Source organism: Cupressus sempervirens, chromosome 7 (assembly GCF_028749045.1).
Source record: "Cupressus sempervirens isolate cs-2001-9-10 chromosome 7, ASM2874904v1, whole genome shotgun sequence".
NCBI lineage: Eukaryota > Viridiplantae > Streptophyta > Pinopsida > Cupressales > Cupressaceae > Cupressus > Cupressus sempervirens.
Window position 1 is genome coordinate 555,282,089 of NC_143124.1, and position 15,697 is coordinate 555,297,785.

General features: G+C 33.7%; 1 protein-coding gene across 1 annotated transcript; it reads left to right on the top strand.

Moving 5' to 3' along the window:
* The first annotated feature begins 7,942 nt into the window (after positions 1-7,942).
* Positions 7,943-12,253, top strand: LOC149547983 (polyamine oxidase 7-like). Its single transcript, XM_089792013.1, has 11 exons — positions 7,943-8,079; positions 8,222-8,471; positions 8,565-8,711; positions 8,832-8,893; positions 9,763-9,944; positions 10,043-10,186; positions 10,278-10,427; positions 10,529-10,783; positions 10,882-10,963; positions 11,045-11,169; positions 11,958-12,253. Exons 1-11 carry the CDS (start codon positions 7,950-7,952, stop codon positions 12,024-12,026), a joined length of 1,596 nt encoding a protein of 531 aa, XP_089648139.1. The 5' UTR covers positions 7,943-7,949; the 3' UTR covers positions 12,027-12,253.
* The last annotated feature ends 3,444 nt before the right edge of the window (positions 12,254-15,697 follow it).

Sequence of the window (15,697 nt, forward strand, 5' to 3'; positions counted from 1 at the left end):
GTACTTGATTAGTGTTCTACATCAAGATTAGACAAAATGGTGATAAAAGAATATAATAATTATAGAAGAATAGTAGGAGTATAGATAGTGACATATTAACAAGCAATAAGTCAATAGGATAAGTATAATAGAATAAGAAAGAAATTAACTAACAATTAGATTGATCCATTTCAATAATTTATGTCTTTTTTGACTTGTAGAAAAGAGATTAGAAGTATAAGGTAGAAATTAGATCAATTCTTCTACAAAAGGCATCAAATTGAGGTCACAATTGGTGAATAAGTACATTCATCTAGATTTTGTAGAGCAAAAAGTGTAGTGGAGTTTAATTGTACTTGGTTAATCTTGTTCATTGGTCAGATCAATTAAGAATGTTAATCACAAAAAAGTGGCATCATCTTAGAGATTGTCAAATTGTTTATGTAGGAACTAAAATACTCCACTAAGTCCTCTTTTCCCTCCATTTTTTCTCCCTAATTTCCAAAGCTGCATTAAAGTCCCCTCCAATAATAAAGGTGTATTTGTTTTCATTCCCTAAAACAAATAATATCTCACTCTGTGCAATTCTTTTTTTGAAGACCATCTCAATCCATGGACATTAATTACATAATCAAACATTTAGAAATGAAATAAATCCAATCTTATCATTTTCCAATTGTTACTTTTCCTTACTATTGTGACCCCAACTAATTTGGAATTCCATAAAATGTCAATTTTGTTTGATTCTCCTATAGACCCCCAAAGGAACATTTCCATATTCTACTCTTAGCAAAAAATGAATCTTCATCCTTTTTCAACTTGCTTTCTTATAAACACACCATGCCTAATTTCTCTTGATCAAGTCACCTATTGATCAAAAGACACTTGTGAGGGGCATTGCATCACTCAATATTCCATGTAAGGAGATTCATGGCCTTCTAAGAACAAGTGTCTCTTAGATCATCACTCTGTTTTGTTCTTCATATTCTGTCATTTCTAATAATTCTTAGGTTCACTTCATGTATATCTAGTTTCATTAACTTCCATATTTGGCTTCTTAAATCGCTTTATTTATTCTAATTAATCATCTCATTTTCCATGATATCCACCTCTCTAGTTATTTCTATAAAACCATATTATACCTCTAAGGAGATATGCCCATAATCATCTAGATCCTCCTTGCTAGAAAAGTACTTCTCTTTAATCAAAGATATTTGTATATGTTTAAAAGTTCTAAACAGTTCACCCAGGGCCTCCTCATAATTATTACCATCTCTATCCACATTTGGAGCATCGGGCAATTTCTCAATTTTAGTACATTAACCTTCAACACAAGTTTTTTGGAACTCATTCACTAGTTGACCAACCACAAAGACTTAAGGGGCCTTATAAATTTATGGATTGTCAACCCTACCCACTTACAACTCATCCAAGCCTAACATACCATCTCATCCTACTAAATAAAGTTGAGTATCACTACTTTATAAAATATTTGCATGCTTATCTCCTTCTTGATTTTCTTCACTTATTTTCACTTGACTCTCTTGGTATTAATCGCCCTCCACTATCTTTCCTAGCTATGAAATGTAAGAATCTTTATCTTTTAACCTACCCATAGTCTTTCATCGATCCATGTCTAAAACCTTAGCTACCATCTCATCGATGATATCCTTTTTTAGTGTCATTAATTTCTTTTCTAACACATTATGTCATAGACCTATACCTTTCTTATTTGATGCAAATTCTTCTTCATTATGCCCCCATTCTTTGTATTTTTTAGTGTTCCAATATCTCCTCTACTTAGATTTATTGCCACTATACACACTCACTAGACCAAATTTCTACCACTTTAACTTACATGGTATTATCTGATTTCTCAGTATAGCCTCATCTAGTTTGATATATTTACCTCATTGATCTCTTATCAACTTCATTATTTTGTTACTCCAATATTCATTTGGATGATTATATAGCCTTACTGATGCAATGATAATCCAAGGGCACCTCACTAGAGGTAGTCTATATCCCTGCAAATAACCAAACAACTGAAACACAACAACAAAGCAAGATCTGATACCAAATCACAATACTTTATTCATAGATATAACTATTTTACATGCAATATGCCTGACTATAAGACCTTCTGGGTTAGGGCCAAATACAACAACAATTACAAAATAGTTCTACAGGATCCAACTCATAATCCTAATCTCAGTTAGTCTAGATCTACACTCTGGAAGAAAACCCCAAGGAAATCTCAACTTGTGCTCACAATCCCACCAAGCAATCTTCTAGTTTTCCAAGCCACAACTACTAGTACTTCTTAAAGTTTTCTCCTATACTTCATCCTCTTCTCCATGCTGGATGATCCTAATCTCTAAGACTCCACAATACCCTCCTATTTATACCCAACTAAGCCACAGGTCGGCCCAGTTTGTTACAAATTAAATTAAATCCTTACATTAAATATATGTTGAGCCACAAGTTAGCCTCTAATAGATATTAAATACCAAATTCCTTAAAAGTCTTACAACACTTCTTAAATACACGAAAAACAATTAACCAATACCAAAATAGGTCCACATAAACTCCCATGACCACTCCATATCATGATCTCACATAACATGCACATTAAATGCTCCAACTTGATCAAGAAAATCCCCCAGAACTCCATCTCGCAAGTGTACCATTGAGTGTCAGCAAACCCACAAGTGCTATCGAGCTCCCTTAAGCATTTCTGAGTTCCATATGCACCCAATAACCAATAGATGTCAAGCACTAATGTGAATTTCGAGAAACTATATCTGTCGAGCTCCTTTAGTGATTGATCCCCTTTAATGACCGAGCTCCTTGGCCAAAAATACACCCAATAATTATTGAGTGCCACTCCTTTGGTGGCTAAGTCCACAACTCCAAGCCAAAATCCCTCCAATATGTGGGATTTCTAGCAAGCCTAGGATGCTCCTACATTAGACACCCCAAGTTCAAAATGATGTTCTTAGAAGCTGGAAGAACATCTTCTAGGATTGGACGCATAAATCCAAAATTGGTTCTTCACATACATATCCTCCAAGTCCTCAATTTGTACACTCTTTCTCATGTTTTTCTTCCACTTCTTCACGTCCATCTTCAGTTTTCCATAGGTCTATTTTTCCATGCTGATCTCCAACCCTTTCATAATCCTTCAACTCAACCTAGCTACTGATACTCAGGTTCCTCCTACCGAGCTCTTCATTCTACAAAGGAATTAGGGAATTCTTACTGCCACCTTTCTCAATAGTAAAAACATTCTTAACACAATCATGCACAACTCTGTAATCATACTGCCAAGGTCTACCCAACAACACATGACAACTTTTCATGTCCACAATATCACACACATTTAATCCTTATACTACCCAATCTTAAAATCAACAAGGCACTACTCCCTTACTTCCAAAGCATTCTCACCTTAACCAACCAATCCTATAAGGATAAGGATGTCTCACTCTCTTCAAACCAAGTTTCTAAACTATCTCCTCAGCAACAAGGTTGTTGTACTTCTACCATCCATAATCACCTTGCAGACTTTACCACTAGACTTACAACAAGTCCTAAACAAACTAGTCCTCTGACAAGAATCTAGTGTCCTTTAACCAACTAGTACTCACCGAGCTAGTAAACTCTCTCCTTGCCCTAGTTCACTATCATGGTTTTGAACTTCATTCACAATAGTAGCTCTTATATCACCAGCATTAGGACATTCATATAATCTATGTCCTACATCTCCACATTTGTAGGAAGCACCCTTAAAATCACCTCTACCTATCCTCCTCTTCTAATCAACATGTTTTGGTTCATCTTTTGCACTCAATTTGGCTTGTGCTAAGCTATCTCACTTCTCCATTCCTCTAACATTACCTTGACTTTTCCTTTTCAACTTATCTTCCACCTTCAAAGCATACTAATAAGCATCCTTAATTGAATCAATCTTCAACATACCAACCTCATCTTGGATATTGAATCTTAAACCATTAATTTACCAAGCTACCTTCTCCTTTGACAATTCTCTATGCCTAGACTGAATAGTCAACTTGTAGAACTCCGCAGTATAATCTTTCACAGACATATCTCTCTATTTCAAATTTTACAACCTCTTAAACAACTCAATTTCATAATCAGCAAGAATGAACTTAGCCTTCAACTTAGTCACCATTAACCTCCATATACTGATCTTCTATTCACCTCCCTCCTCTCTGTCTCTTTGTAGTTCTTTCCACCAAAGAGTAGCATGTCCTTTCAACTTGGTTTGTGATAACCTTACTTTGAGTGCATCTTCAATATCCTTAAGCTCAAAGTAGACTTCCAATTCGTTGATCCAATAAATTAGGCCTTCAGGATTCAAAGTACCTAAGAAATTAGAAACCTCCATCTTATCCTTAAATTTCAATTGAGATCCAGGCCTAGAAAACTAACCAACCCTATTTCCTATAGGTCTCTCCACATGATTAGTTCTATCCTCACCACTTGATCTAGCAACTTAAAAAGTCTTCAATAACTTCCTGGTAACTACCTTCAATACCCACATGGCGAGGTACACCACCTAAAGCACTCGTAATGTCAGCAATCATGTCACTCTTCATCAACACCATCTGAGATCTAAAACTGGCTTTAACCTCCTCCATTTTAGATCTAAAATTTTCTTTAATCTTCTCTAAGACCCTTTCTTCCACAGCATCACTAAGATCATCAATCACCCTAGGGTCCAATCTTCTTGGAGGCATCTTCAAAGATCCTTTGCAAACCAAAAGCAATAAATCCACAAATCTAGAAGATCAATTAGCTCCACTTGATCAACCTTCTCTTCCAACCTTCACCCAAGTCCTGGTGCAAACTGCCTCAACTTCGATGATATGTCTACATGCTTTGGAACAACCTTCGCTCTAATACCAACTAATGCAACAAAAATCCAAGGGTACCCCACTGGAGGTAACGTGGATCCCTACAAATAAACACATAGCAAAAACACAACAACAAAGCAAGATCTAATACCAAATCACAATACTTTATTCATAGATATAATTGTTTACATGGAATATGCTCGGCTTTAAGGCCTTTTTGGTTAGGGCCAAATATAATAGTAATTAAAAAATAGATCTGCAAGATCCCAAAAGATCCAACTCACAATCCTAATCCCAGCTAGTCTAGATCTACACTGTAGAAGAAAACCCCAAGGAAATCTCAGCTTTTGCTCACAAACCCACCAAACAATCTCCTAGTTTTCCAATCCACAACTACTAGCCCTCAGAGTTTTCTCCCACACATCATCCTCTTCTCCAAGATGGATGATCCTAATCTCTAAGACTCCACAACACCCCCTATTTATACCCAACTAAGCCCAATTTGTTACAAATTAAATTAAATCCTTATGTTAAATATATTTTGAGCCACAAGTCGGCCTCCAATAGATATTAAATACCAAATGCCTTAAAAGGCTTACAACACTTATTAAATACATCAAGAACAAGTAACCAAGACCAAAATAGGTCCACACAAACTCCCATGGTCACTCCACATCATGATCTCACACAACATGCATTAAATGCTCCAATTTGGTCAAGAAAATCTACAAGAACTTCATCTCGCAAGCCATATTGCCAAGCATCAGCAAACCCACAAGTGTTGCTGAGCATCAGCAAACCCCCAAGTGTTGTCGAGCTCCCATAAGAATTATCGAGTTCCATAGGCATCGAACAAACAACACACATCGAGCACTACAATGAATGTCGAGCAACAGTATCTGCCGAGCTCCTTCAGCGATTGAGCCCCTTTAATGACCAAGCTCCTCAGCCAAAAGTATACCCAATAACGATTGAGCACCACTCCTTTGGTGATCGAGTCCACAACTCCAAGCCAAAATCCCTCCAACATGCAAGATCACTAGCAAGCCTATGACGCTTCTACATCACTTACCTAGATCAAGACCTTCTCCAATACCACTTGTTTAGGGTTGAAGGTAGGCATCCAATCTCTAATTAAAAAATATCCCACTCATAGTAACTGACCCATTATAAAGAACCCATTACTTCTCTTGCACACTGTAAGAAATCACCTTGGGAAATATAAGCCATTTACAAAAACTTAAGTGAATAATGAGAGCCCCAGTTCTCATAATACCATTTAATAATCCATGAATACCCCCATCTTCCAAGATTCAAATAATCATTTTATTTCGTCTGTTTGTAGTAGATTTCCTTAAGTAGCTTCTAATCTCTTTCTTTTTCACCACTCATTCCCTCCTTCGAAGTATCCATGCCTTCCTAGGAATGTGATCACCCTTGAAAATATTCCAGCTAAAGCCTTTGTATGCATCATGGTGAGCCCTAAGCCCTCATAGCCCACTGCTCTCTATCATGTGGTGTTTATCATTTGATAAATTTTTGCTCATTCGGTTGTCGTATTCAAGGGATAAGACCATTTAAAATAATGTTAAGAGATATTAATTTAGATCTTTTTTATTGAATAGAAAGTTATTTATTTTTACATGAAATTATTTTTTTCAATGAAAGAGTTTTTATGTAGAAAATTAGTTTACTTATATAATATAGAAGCATGTAATAAAATGAAAAACAAATTAGACAAACAGTCTAAAACAAACAAAATGTACAATTGTATTTTTCCATTCTTATTTTCATTCATAAACTTAGTTCTTAACACTTTATTTTTACTCTTTATCCAAAATATAATTTTTAAATTAATTTCAAAAAGTATCAAAGAAGTAGACAAAAATAATATTTAAGTACAACAATGATTATGATAGCAATTCTTACAACATCAAATGAATAATGTATTATACCAAATTCTGAAATAACTATATAGTTTTGAAAATACTTTTGCTTAACAATTTTTTGACAATTAATAATAAAATTACAAATCAATAACTTAATTATTATATGTAACATTTATCAAACCCAATCCATAATGCTACTCTAATTTTTGTTTTGATACTCCCTTGTTCATTTTGTTTGCCAATGCAAATTTTAGATTGCTTAATTTGCTAATGACCACTTCTATATGGACAAATAAAGATAAATTTCAAAGTATTGATATGACAAGTTGGTGAGGTCTCACATCTTCGTACAAAAATAATTTAAATGAAGAAATAAAATGATAAAAAAAAATGACAAACATACTACAAAATATATAATTGTATATTTTCATTTAGAAATGTAATTCATAAAGCTTTATTTTCTCTTCATTCAAATTTTTTAAAAAAAAAAATTTAAAGAAATGTCCAATAAAAACAATATTTAAATACAATAATTATTCTGAAAGCATGTCTTACAACAGCTAACCAACAATATATTATACCAAATTCTGAAATAGCCGTATAGTGATGAAGATGACTTTTTGACTTAACTTTTTTTGGACATTTGATTAATAAATTAAAAATCAATTAATTTAATTAGTAAACGTAAAAAAAATTGCCTTTCTGAAGACATTTACCGAGCCAGAACACTACTTTGTTACATGGGATGATCATAGCTTATATATATTCAGTAATGCTAACTTAATTGGATATTTCGTTTTCACGTTGTTTGTCGACGCTAATTTAAGGCTCTTTAATTTGCTCATAATCACTTTTATCTGGACCGATAAATGTCAAGTACTGATATGACATGTTTGTGAGGACTCACATCTGCCTACAAAAATAGGCTGTCTTGGAAAAAATCACCCACTGAAAACTTTCTTAATACAAGTAAAATTTAAGAGCCTTAATAGCTGTCCTGCCATGAAATGATGACTTTTGACAGGCCTAGTCCTTTAGAGCAATTGACGCTATTGCTACCTACTTTGTGTGGTGCTCAAACAAGATAAGGTTTCTTATCCACAACGTGCAAATTTCCATTTCCTCTCAAATTGTCATCACTAAAACCCTGCGATTTCATCTATAAATACCAGCCTGCAACGCCCAAGAGAAAGCATCTTGCATGGCAAATACAATGGGGTTTGCCAACGTAGCGTTTCGCCACATTTTGGCAATATGGCTGCTCTACTTATTCTGTTTCCTGCATGGCAACGCCGCCACAACTACCATTGTTGTGGGCGCTGGCATGTCTGGTAGGATTTAATGTGCATTACCACGTGCCGTCTTTTTTGCTTATTTGCATGGCAGATGAACTCGTGATTTTGTTGCATGGCAGATACGTCCCGTAACGGTTGTTGTTTGACTTGTTTTCTGGGTGATAACTTTTTGATGCAGGAATAATGGCGGCAAAGACTCTGTCTGAGAAGGGAATAAAGGATTTTGTAATATTGGAGGCGACGAATCGAATCGGGGGAAGAATGCACAAGAAGAGTGTGGGAGGGTACACAGTCGAGATGGGTGCCAACTGGGTGGAAGGCGTTGGCGGAGAGCACGTAAATCCGATTTGGACTCTTGCAAACAAATATGATCTTCGGACATTTTACTCCGACTGGAGCAACCTCAGCTATAATATCTATGCTCAGGAGTAAGATGGTCCTACGTCATCTACTATTCTTGCATGTGTGTTGATGGATTATGATCATTAGCTACAGTTGAGTATGTTTGTTGTGATGCACAGGGGAGGCATATTGCCGCAGTCGGTTGTGGCGGGGCCATACGAGAAAGCGAGTGCGTCGTCAGATTTCAGTGCAAATCTCTCGACAACGTTGACGGAAAATGGTGTGGAGGACATCTCAATCTTAGCATCTCAGCGCGTTTTCGGGCAGTAAGCGCTAACACTACTGCTAATTTGTGTTTTTTTTTATCCCCATTTTTCTCTTATGACAAATTAGATGGGAGTCTGAAATGGCGTTCTCATTTTGACTTCTGCCTATATCAAATGCAGCGTGCCAGAGACGCCATTGGAGATGGCCATCGACTTCTTCTTCTATGACTTTGAAATAGCAGGTTGTTGTCCACCACATCTATATAACATCATTCCTAACGCAACTAATTTTGTTGTTTTATTTTATCACTTTGTTGTTCTGAGATTTAATTGGGTTCATTTTTTATGAGGATTTTCAAAGCAGGTGATTTATTTATTGTCACAATAATGTGATTAGTTTCAGATTAAGACTAACCATAATGCCTATTTTGTTACATTTTTTATTACTTGTTTTGCACTTCTCCTTAGACTATTATTAGTTGTTATTTTTGGGCAGATGTTTAAGTTAATATTTTACAGTCCAGACTCTCTAGTGTAGTGATTGAGTTTGAAGTAGTAAAATACTGTTGTGGTCTTGCTTTTCAGACTGCTTAGATTTGCATGGTAGTGAAAACGCCTCCTTGGGTTTAAAAAACATAGTTGTTATAACTAATATTTTTGTACAATTATCTTAATAGTAGTTGGTTAAGTATATATTTAAAGAATACTTTAATAATTATATCTTATTGATTAAAGTGCTAGTAATTTTAATAATTAATATTTTGTAAAACATCTTAATTTTTGTGATCTATTAGACCAATGATATTATATAATTTTCTAAAGACATTTTAATTGATCAAAATGCAATAAACAGATTACTTAACAGAATTAAACCTTAAAGCTCTGATCTTTATCATTTAACCTTTCTTGATTTACAACTTACTATGTGATGTTTCTTTATACACTCTATCATTACCGATGGAAAAGTCACATGGTGTGTCGATAAAGATAATACAAATTGTTGATCATAAACATTTATAAACAATACAACATAATCTACAAATATAACAAGATGATGATCCCACGGTAGAGAAAATCCCATAACGATAGCTTTGTCTTGTTTTGAACGCAGAGCCCCCGAGAGTAACGAGCTTGAAAAACGTGGAGCCCATTGCGACGTTTGAGTATTACGGGGAGGATGAATACTTCGTAGCTGACAGCAGAGGTTACGAGCACGTTGTTCACAGATTGGCCGAGGAGTTTCTCTCCAGCAGTAACGGAACCATAACAGATGAACGTCTTAAGCTCAACAAGGTCCGGCATTCCCTTTCATGTGATCTAAGATTTACAAAACCCTCTCTTCAAAATTTAATTGACAGAAATACTTATATTGTTATAAATTTATAACCCAGGTGGTACGGAAAATCGAGTACAACAAAAAAGGCGTCAAAGTCTCCACAGAGGACGGCTCTGTTTATACTGCAGATAACGTCATTGTTTCCGTCAGCGTTGGAGTCCTTCAGACAAAGCTCATCGAGTTTCAACCAGATCTACCTGTGCGCATTTTAACTTAATTCATTTCCATTTCATAACAAATTAGTTCTCTCTATTTGAATGATATATTTGCTAGAGTTTTGGGACTGGCAGATGTGGAAACTGCTTGCAATATACAAATGGGATATGGTGGACTACTGCAAAATCTTCATGAAGTTCCCATCCAAATTCTGGCCAACTGGGGCGGGCACTGAGTTCTTCATGTACGTTCATGAAAGAAGAGGCTACTACAATTTCTGGCAGGTAAATACGTGATTCATTTCTTATTGCAAGTAAAAGATTATCTCAGTAACATATAATTTGAGCTTGTAATTGAAATGCCGTGAGTTTTGATGGAAGTACAGCACTTAGAAAATGAGTATCCGGGTGGGAATCTTCTAATGGTGACCGTCACAGACGATGAATCTCGGAGAATAGAACAGCAACCAGAGGAGGAAACAAAAGCTGAAATTATGGCGGTTTTGAGAAAGATGTTTGGCGATGACATTCCAGAGATGACAGATATCTTGATTCCCAAATGGTCACATGATCGATTTTACAAGGGAACCTATTCCAACTGGCCAATTGGTGTCACTGTCCAAGACTTTTACGAATTAAAGGTTGTTCATCTCATAACTGATGTATTTCTTCAATTAAAGCATCATGATCTCCATAACCGTCTTTCTTTGGTGCTCATTTTGTTCTTCTTCTTGTACAGGCGCCAGTAGGGCCTGTATATTTCACTGGAGAACATGTCAGTCAGGAACATAATGGATATGTGCACGGTGCTTATCTTGAAGGTAATTTTTTTACCTTCTAAAGACAAGATAAAAAATAAAAAACTGTATATATCTGAAAAAATGTTATCTTCTAATGTACAGGAATAAATACTGGCGACATGGTTTTGGACTGCGTAAAGAATGGTAACTGTGCAAACAGTTCTTTCATATATAATCAGCCCGCCTCCGAACAAAATTATGAAATTGGTGTTCCTGCAGGGATTCAGGTAATGGATGGTAAATGATTAACAATAACAATAATAATAATTTAAATGTCTAACATAAATTTGTTTAATAGCTACATATATTCATTTTCAATAAAATGTGAAGTATAGACATCGAGAAAGTGATCACATAAATGTATTTAAGATGTTAATGATATTTGATATAGTTATAATGTTTCAAAGTGGATTGTAAATAATATATGCTTATATTTATTTTTTAATCTATTATAAATAATATTAATTAAATAAATTTGTTAATAAAATTAACCTTTATATAATATTTAAAAATTTTAGTTTTGTTTTAAAAGTATTATATTTTATGATTGTAGCTTTTCATAATATGATAATGGTTGATTTTCTTAACATTGTTGTTATTCTTACAAAAAAAAAAAAAATTTATTGTGATTAAAAATTATAATAATCTAATACTAATAACTGATTATAAAATAAATAATAGTTAACTTTTATATTGTAATTGTTGCAGCTAAAATTCTTATTTCTTTAATAATTATGAAATTGTGCTATATTAAAAACACATTCTTGTATGTGTGTATGTATATTATATATAAAAATATTATAAAAAAAAAATTAATTATAAAGTTATTTAGATCATTACTCTAAAAAATTATTTTGTTATCTTTATTTTATATGTATAAATTTATACAATATTTTTTAGTTAAAATATTTTTATAGATAAAAATTATATGTATGATATGCATAATTTAAATCTGTAACAATTTATGATTAAAAAAAACAATGTCTAATCATTTTTATGTGTTTTCTTTTTCCAGAAACGAGACTTAAAAGGTCGGGCAAGGAGAAAAGCTCAAAGACAGGGAAATATAATGCTCCAAAAGTAGATATTTATTTTGCAGCCAAGAACTATAAGAGATGACTCGTGGATTATAATGTGTGCTTTAAGTGGATATTGTACTAAGGTATATGTTAGTTTATGAAGGCCATGAGACATTTTAGAATAGAATAAAGTTGAGATACATTTAAGCTGTGAAGTAATGGTAAAATATGTGTTAGATATGTATTTTATTAATATGTATGTTAATTTAAATGGGTGGTTAGATTTGTGAAACTACTTATTAAATTCTTTTGACAAAGATTTTATATTTAGATAACATTGTTTATTAAAAGTAAATTTTTACTTAGAATAAATTTAAAAATATTAAAAAGAATTATAGTAGAAATGGAGGAAATTAAGTTATCTATTTTATAATAAAATTATAGTTTAATTAAAAAGGTAGAAATTGTATATAAAGTGTGCATGTTTTACTTAAAAAATTGAGTATTTTTATTTTGATATTCTTATGAATGTTGATCAAAAGTTTTTTTCAATTCTTGATTTTAAGTAGTTTGGTTTTTTATTATTATAATTGAATCTTTATTCTCTTTTTAAACTTATTATTTTATTTCTTTTAATACTGAAACTAAATAATAATTTATATAAAAGTGTTCATTTTAGTTTATGTGATTTTCCTATTGATCATATTTTAACATAAAGGAAAATATTTTGTATTGAAGTCTAATAGTAAATCTCTTACAATCTTAAAGAAAAGGGAATGAGTTTTTGTCTATGGGGTGGGAAGGGTTTATCCTTTTTGGCTAACTTTCTTTTATCCATACACCAAAAGTATCATGATCTTTTGTAATTATTGCAGTATGAATTTGTTATGACTTATAAAATTGCTCCATAAGATCTAGAGTTATTTTTATAGGTTTTTGAACTTTTAGATAACTCCTATATACTATCAATAACACATGACATGAGTATATCATATATTGAAAACTTGATAAACAACAAAACAAACACTACTAACATAATATCTATAGAAATATTGCACAATAAATGATAAATACTTTAAAAAAAAATTATATTATATATCGATTGATCAAAAAGATAGGTACAAAAATGGGAGGGGAGGCAGGGCCTCAACCTAGCAATTTTACATCATAAGAAGTAGATACAAAATAGGACTAGATCAAAAGGAGATACAATAGATGTCAAGAGAGAAGCACCCAAAAGGGAGCCACAGAAAATTAGTGCAAACCATCACTAAAATCTTCAAGCCAGGTTGTCCACCCTTGGTTACCTTCCATCCAAACAAATTTCTTTGTATCAACGACATGAGCAAATAACTCCAGCTTGTCAAAATAAGGTCCTCTGGTATACCTGATTTCCTAAATCAACTTTTTGAGAGCATCATCAAATGTAGCTTGATCATCTGCAATAGCTCCCCATTCATAACCATTCTTCATTTCATAGATGAACATAGTGGCATGGCCATCATGAAGAAATCTTTTTTTCTTCTCCCGCCCAAGTCGCATCACATAGTACACCTGAGAAATGATTTTAAAATGTGAGTTTCCTATGAAACCCAGTAAGAACTCTGTCAATATTTTGAAAGATATCCTCATTTCTAAATTTTCAAATAAACCAAAAAATGTAAGAAGATAGAATATGCCAAAAAAGGTTAGCATCTTTTTTGAGACCAAGAATAGAGCTAGCAATGATATCAAAAGGAAAAGCATAATCATGTAGGGAGATTCCAAATAAATGCCAAATATCTCTGGCAAAAGAACAATTAAAGAAAATATGTCGCATACTTTTAAGCATGTTACAAACAAGACTTGAGTAGGAGATCCACCATGTTGAGTGTTAGTTGGCAGCATATCTAGCATGAGATGCCATCTAAAGCATTTAACCCTGGGGGGGATCAAAGATTTCCAAATTTTACTCAAGATTTGTTTCCAGTTAGAGGGGTTAATATTGATAGACCAAGTCGAGTTAAGGTGATTCAGGATCAAGGAGTCCTTATTAAAAACTAGATAAATGTCTTTAGCCTTGACTTGAGGGAGGAGGGATCCATCAAACCAATGGAAAGAGAGAAATCTGTGGGAGTCCACATCAATGCTACAAGGAAAATTAAGGAGGGAATAAGCATCTTTAATAATGTTGTAAGTTCTCTTGTGGGTAGTAGGAACATCAAAATTGTTAACAAGAGTAGGTCAGCTGATAAGGATACCATTGACCATAATATCCATAAAACATTCAATCTATTTATTATGCTAATATCTAGTAGAACATCCTTGGGTCAAAGAAAGGGGTTTACCATTATGTTGGAGGTTCCACCAAATATAATGTTCACCATGTAGGGAATTGCAGTTGTCAAACCTAGAGTTATATATATGGCCACAAACATATCCCCAAGCTCTCCAAATGGATTTAAAAACCAAAGTACCCCAAATAGAAATAGGAAAGGAACCAGCAACAGGATCACTAAACAGGATCACTAAATGGGAGATCTTTCCAAGATTTGGCATGTTTAGGAACACCAGCTTGGATATTGTTTCTAGCAAGCACTTTCCAAGGTTTGTGACCATCAAGGGCTTGGAAAATCCACTTAGCAGCAAGGGAGATCCCCAACAATTTAAGATCCTTCGAACAAAAGCTGCCAAGAGACTTATCAATATGACACCAACTCCATCTAACAACATTCACCAACTCCATCTAACAACATGAGTTTTCCTTTTCCCTTTCCCATCAGACCACAGGAAGTTCCTAATAGTCTTTTGGATTTCATAGATCTGATAATTGCTAAACATCCAAGTGGATGAATAATAGATGATGTGGGTAAGTGCACCAAGTTGTGGTGCCAAAAGGGGGGTATAAGTGGACACCTTTTTCCTGAAATCACCAATTTCTGGACTTCAACAAGAATTTGAAGATAGTTACGCTCAAAATTTTAAGATATGACAAAAACAAAAGTCATAGTCCTCTGAATCTAGTTTCTAAAATACTAATTTTTTTTCAAAATGGTTTAGTTTTAGGTCCTCAAAAAAGGGGGCCACAAAAAGTGGTACTGTTTATTCCAGAAAAACATAACATAGTACAAAGTGTGGCCCCCCTAAAATTTTAACTTTTTTTTTGAAAATCTTTAATCGCTTCGGTCAAAAGTTACCTAACACTATGTAGTTTATCCCAAATTTTTTGGGTAATTTTTTAATGTGTATTTTTTTTAATGAATTTTTTAATCAAACACATCCCAAAAACGTGAAATATCTGTGTGCTCCCCCTAGAAATGATAAAACTAATCTAAAATCAAAACTTCTTTTTTTCAAAGTGTGTAGAATGGAGTCTAGTTTCTAAAAAACTAAGTTTTTGCGAAATTCGATGAATGAGCTAAAATCTACAGCCCAATTAGTACATGTTGGTTTTTGACAAAAAATGGACATATATTCAAAATAAATTATAGATTCAAGGCTTGAAATAGTTCAAATAAAAAACAAATTATATGATTGTGTAGCTAACACAGAGACCTACAATGTCATGTAACCTGATTTTATCGATGCTCAACCATGAGGAAATAGGAAGGAGAGCACACAAGAAAAATCAATCATTTTTTGTATGTTTACAGCAAAACACGTCTCAGATCAGTTTATAGACTCCAAAGCTTTGGGTTGGATCCCCAAGGCAAAGCCAAACATTAGGCTTGGTAGAATGTAAAGCTTTAAATAGCAC

Bases quoted from the DNA above. Each gene is read 5' to 3' on its own strand.
- LOC149547983 (XM_089792013.1), top strand. From the start codon at position 7,950: ATGGCAAATACAATGGGGTTTGCCAACGTAGCGTTTCGCCACATTTTG. The intron at 9,945-10,042 runs GTCCGGCATTCC...TTTATAACCCAG, and splicing joins AACGTCTTAAGCTCAACAAG to GTGGTACGGAAAATCGAGTA. The intron at 10,784-10,881 runs GTTGTTCATCTC...CTTCTTGTACAG, and splicing joins AAGACTTTTACGAATTAAAG to GCGCCAGTAGGGCCTGTATA.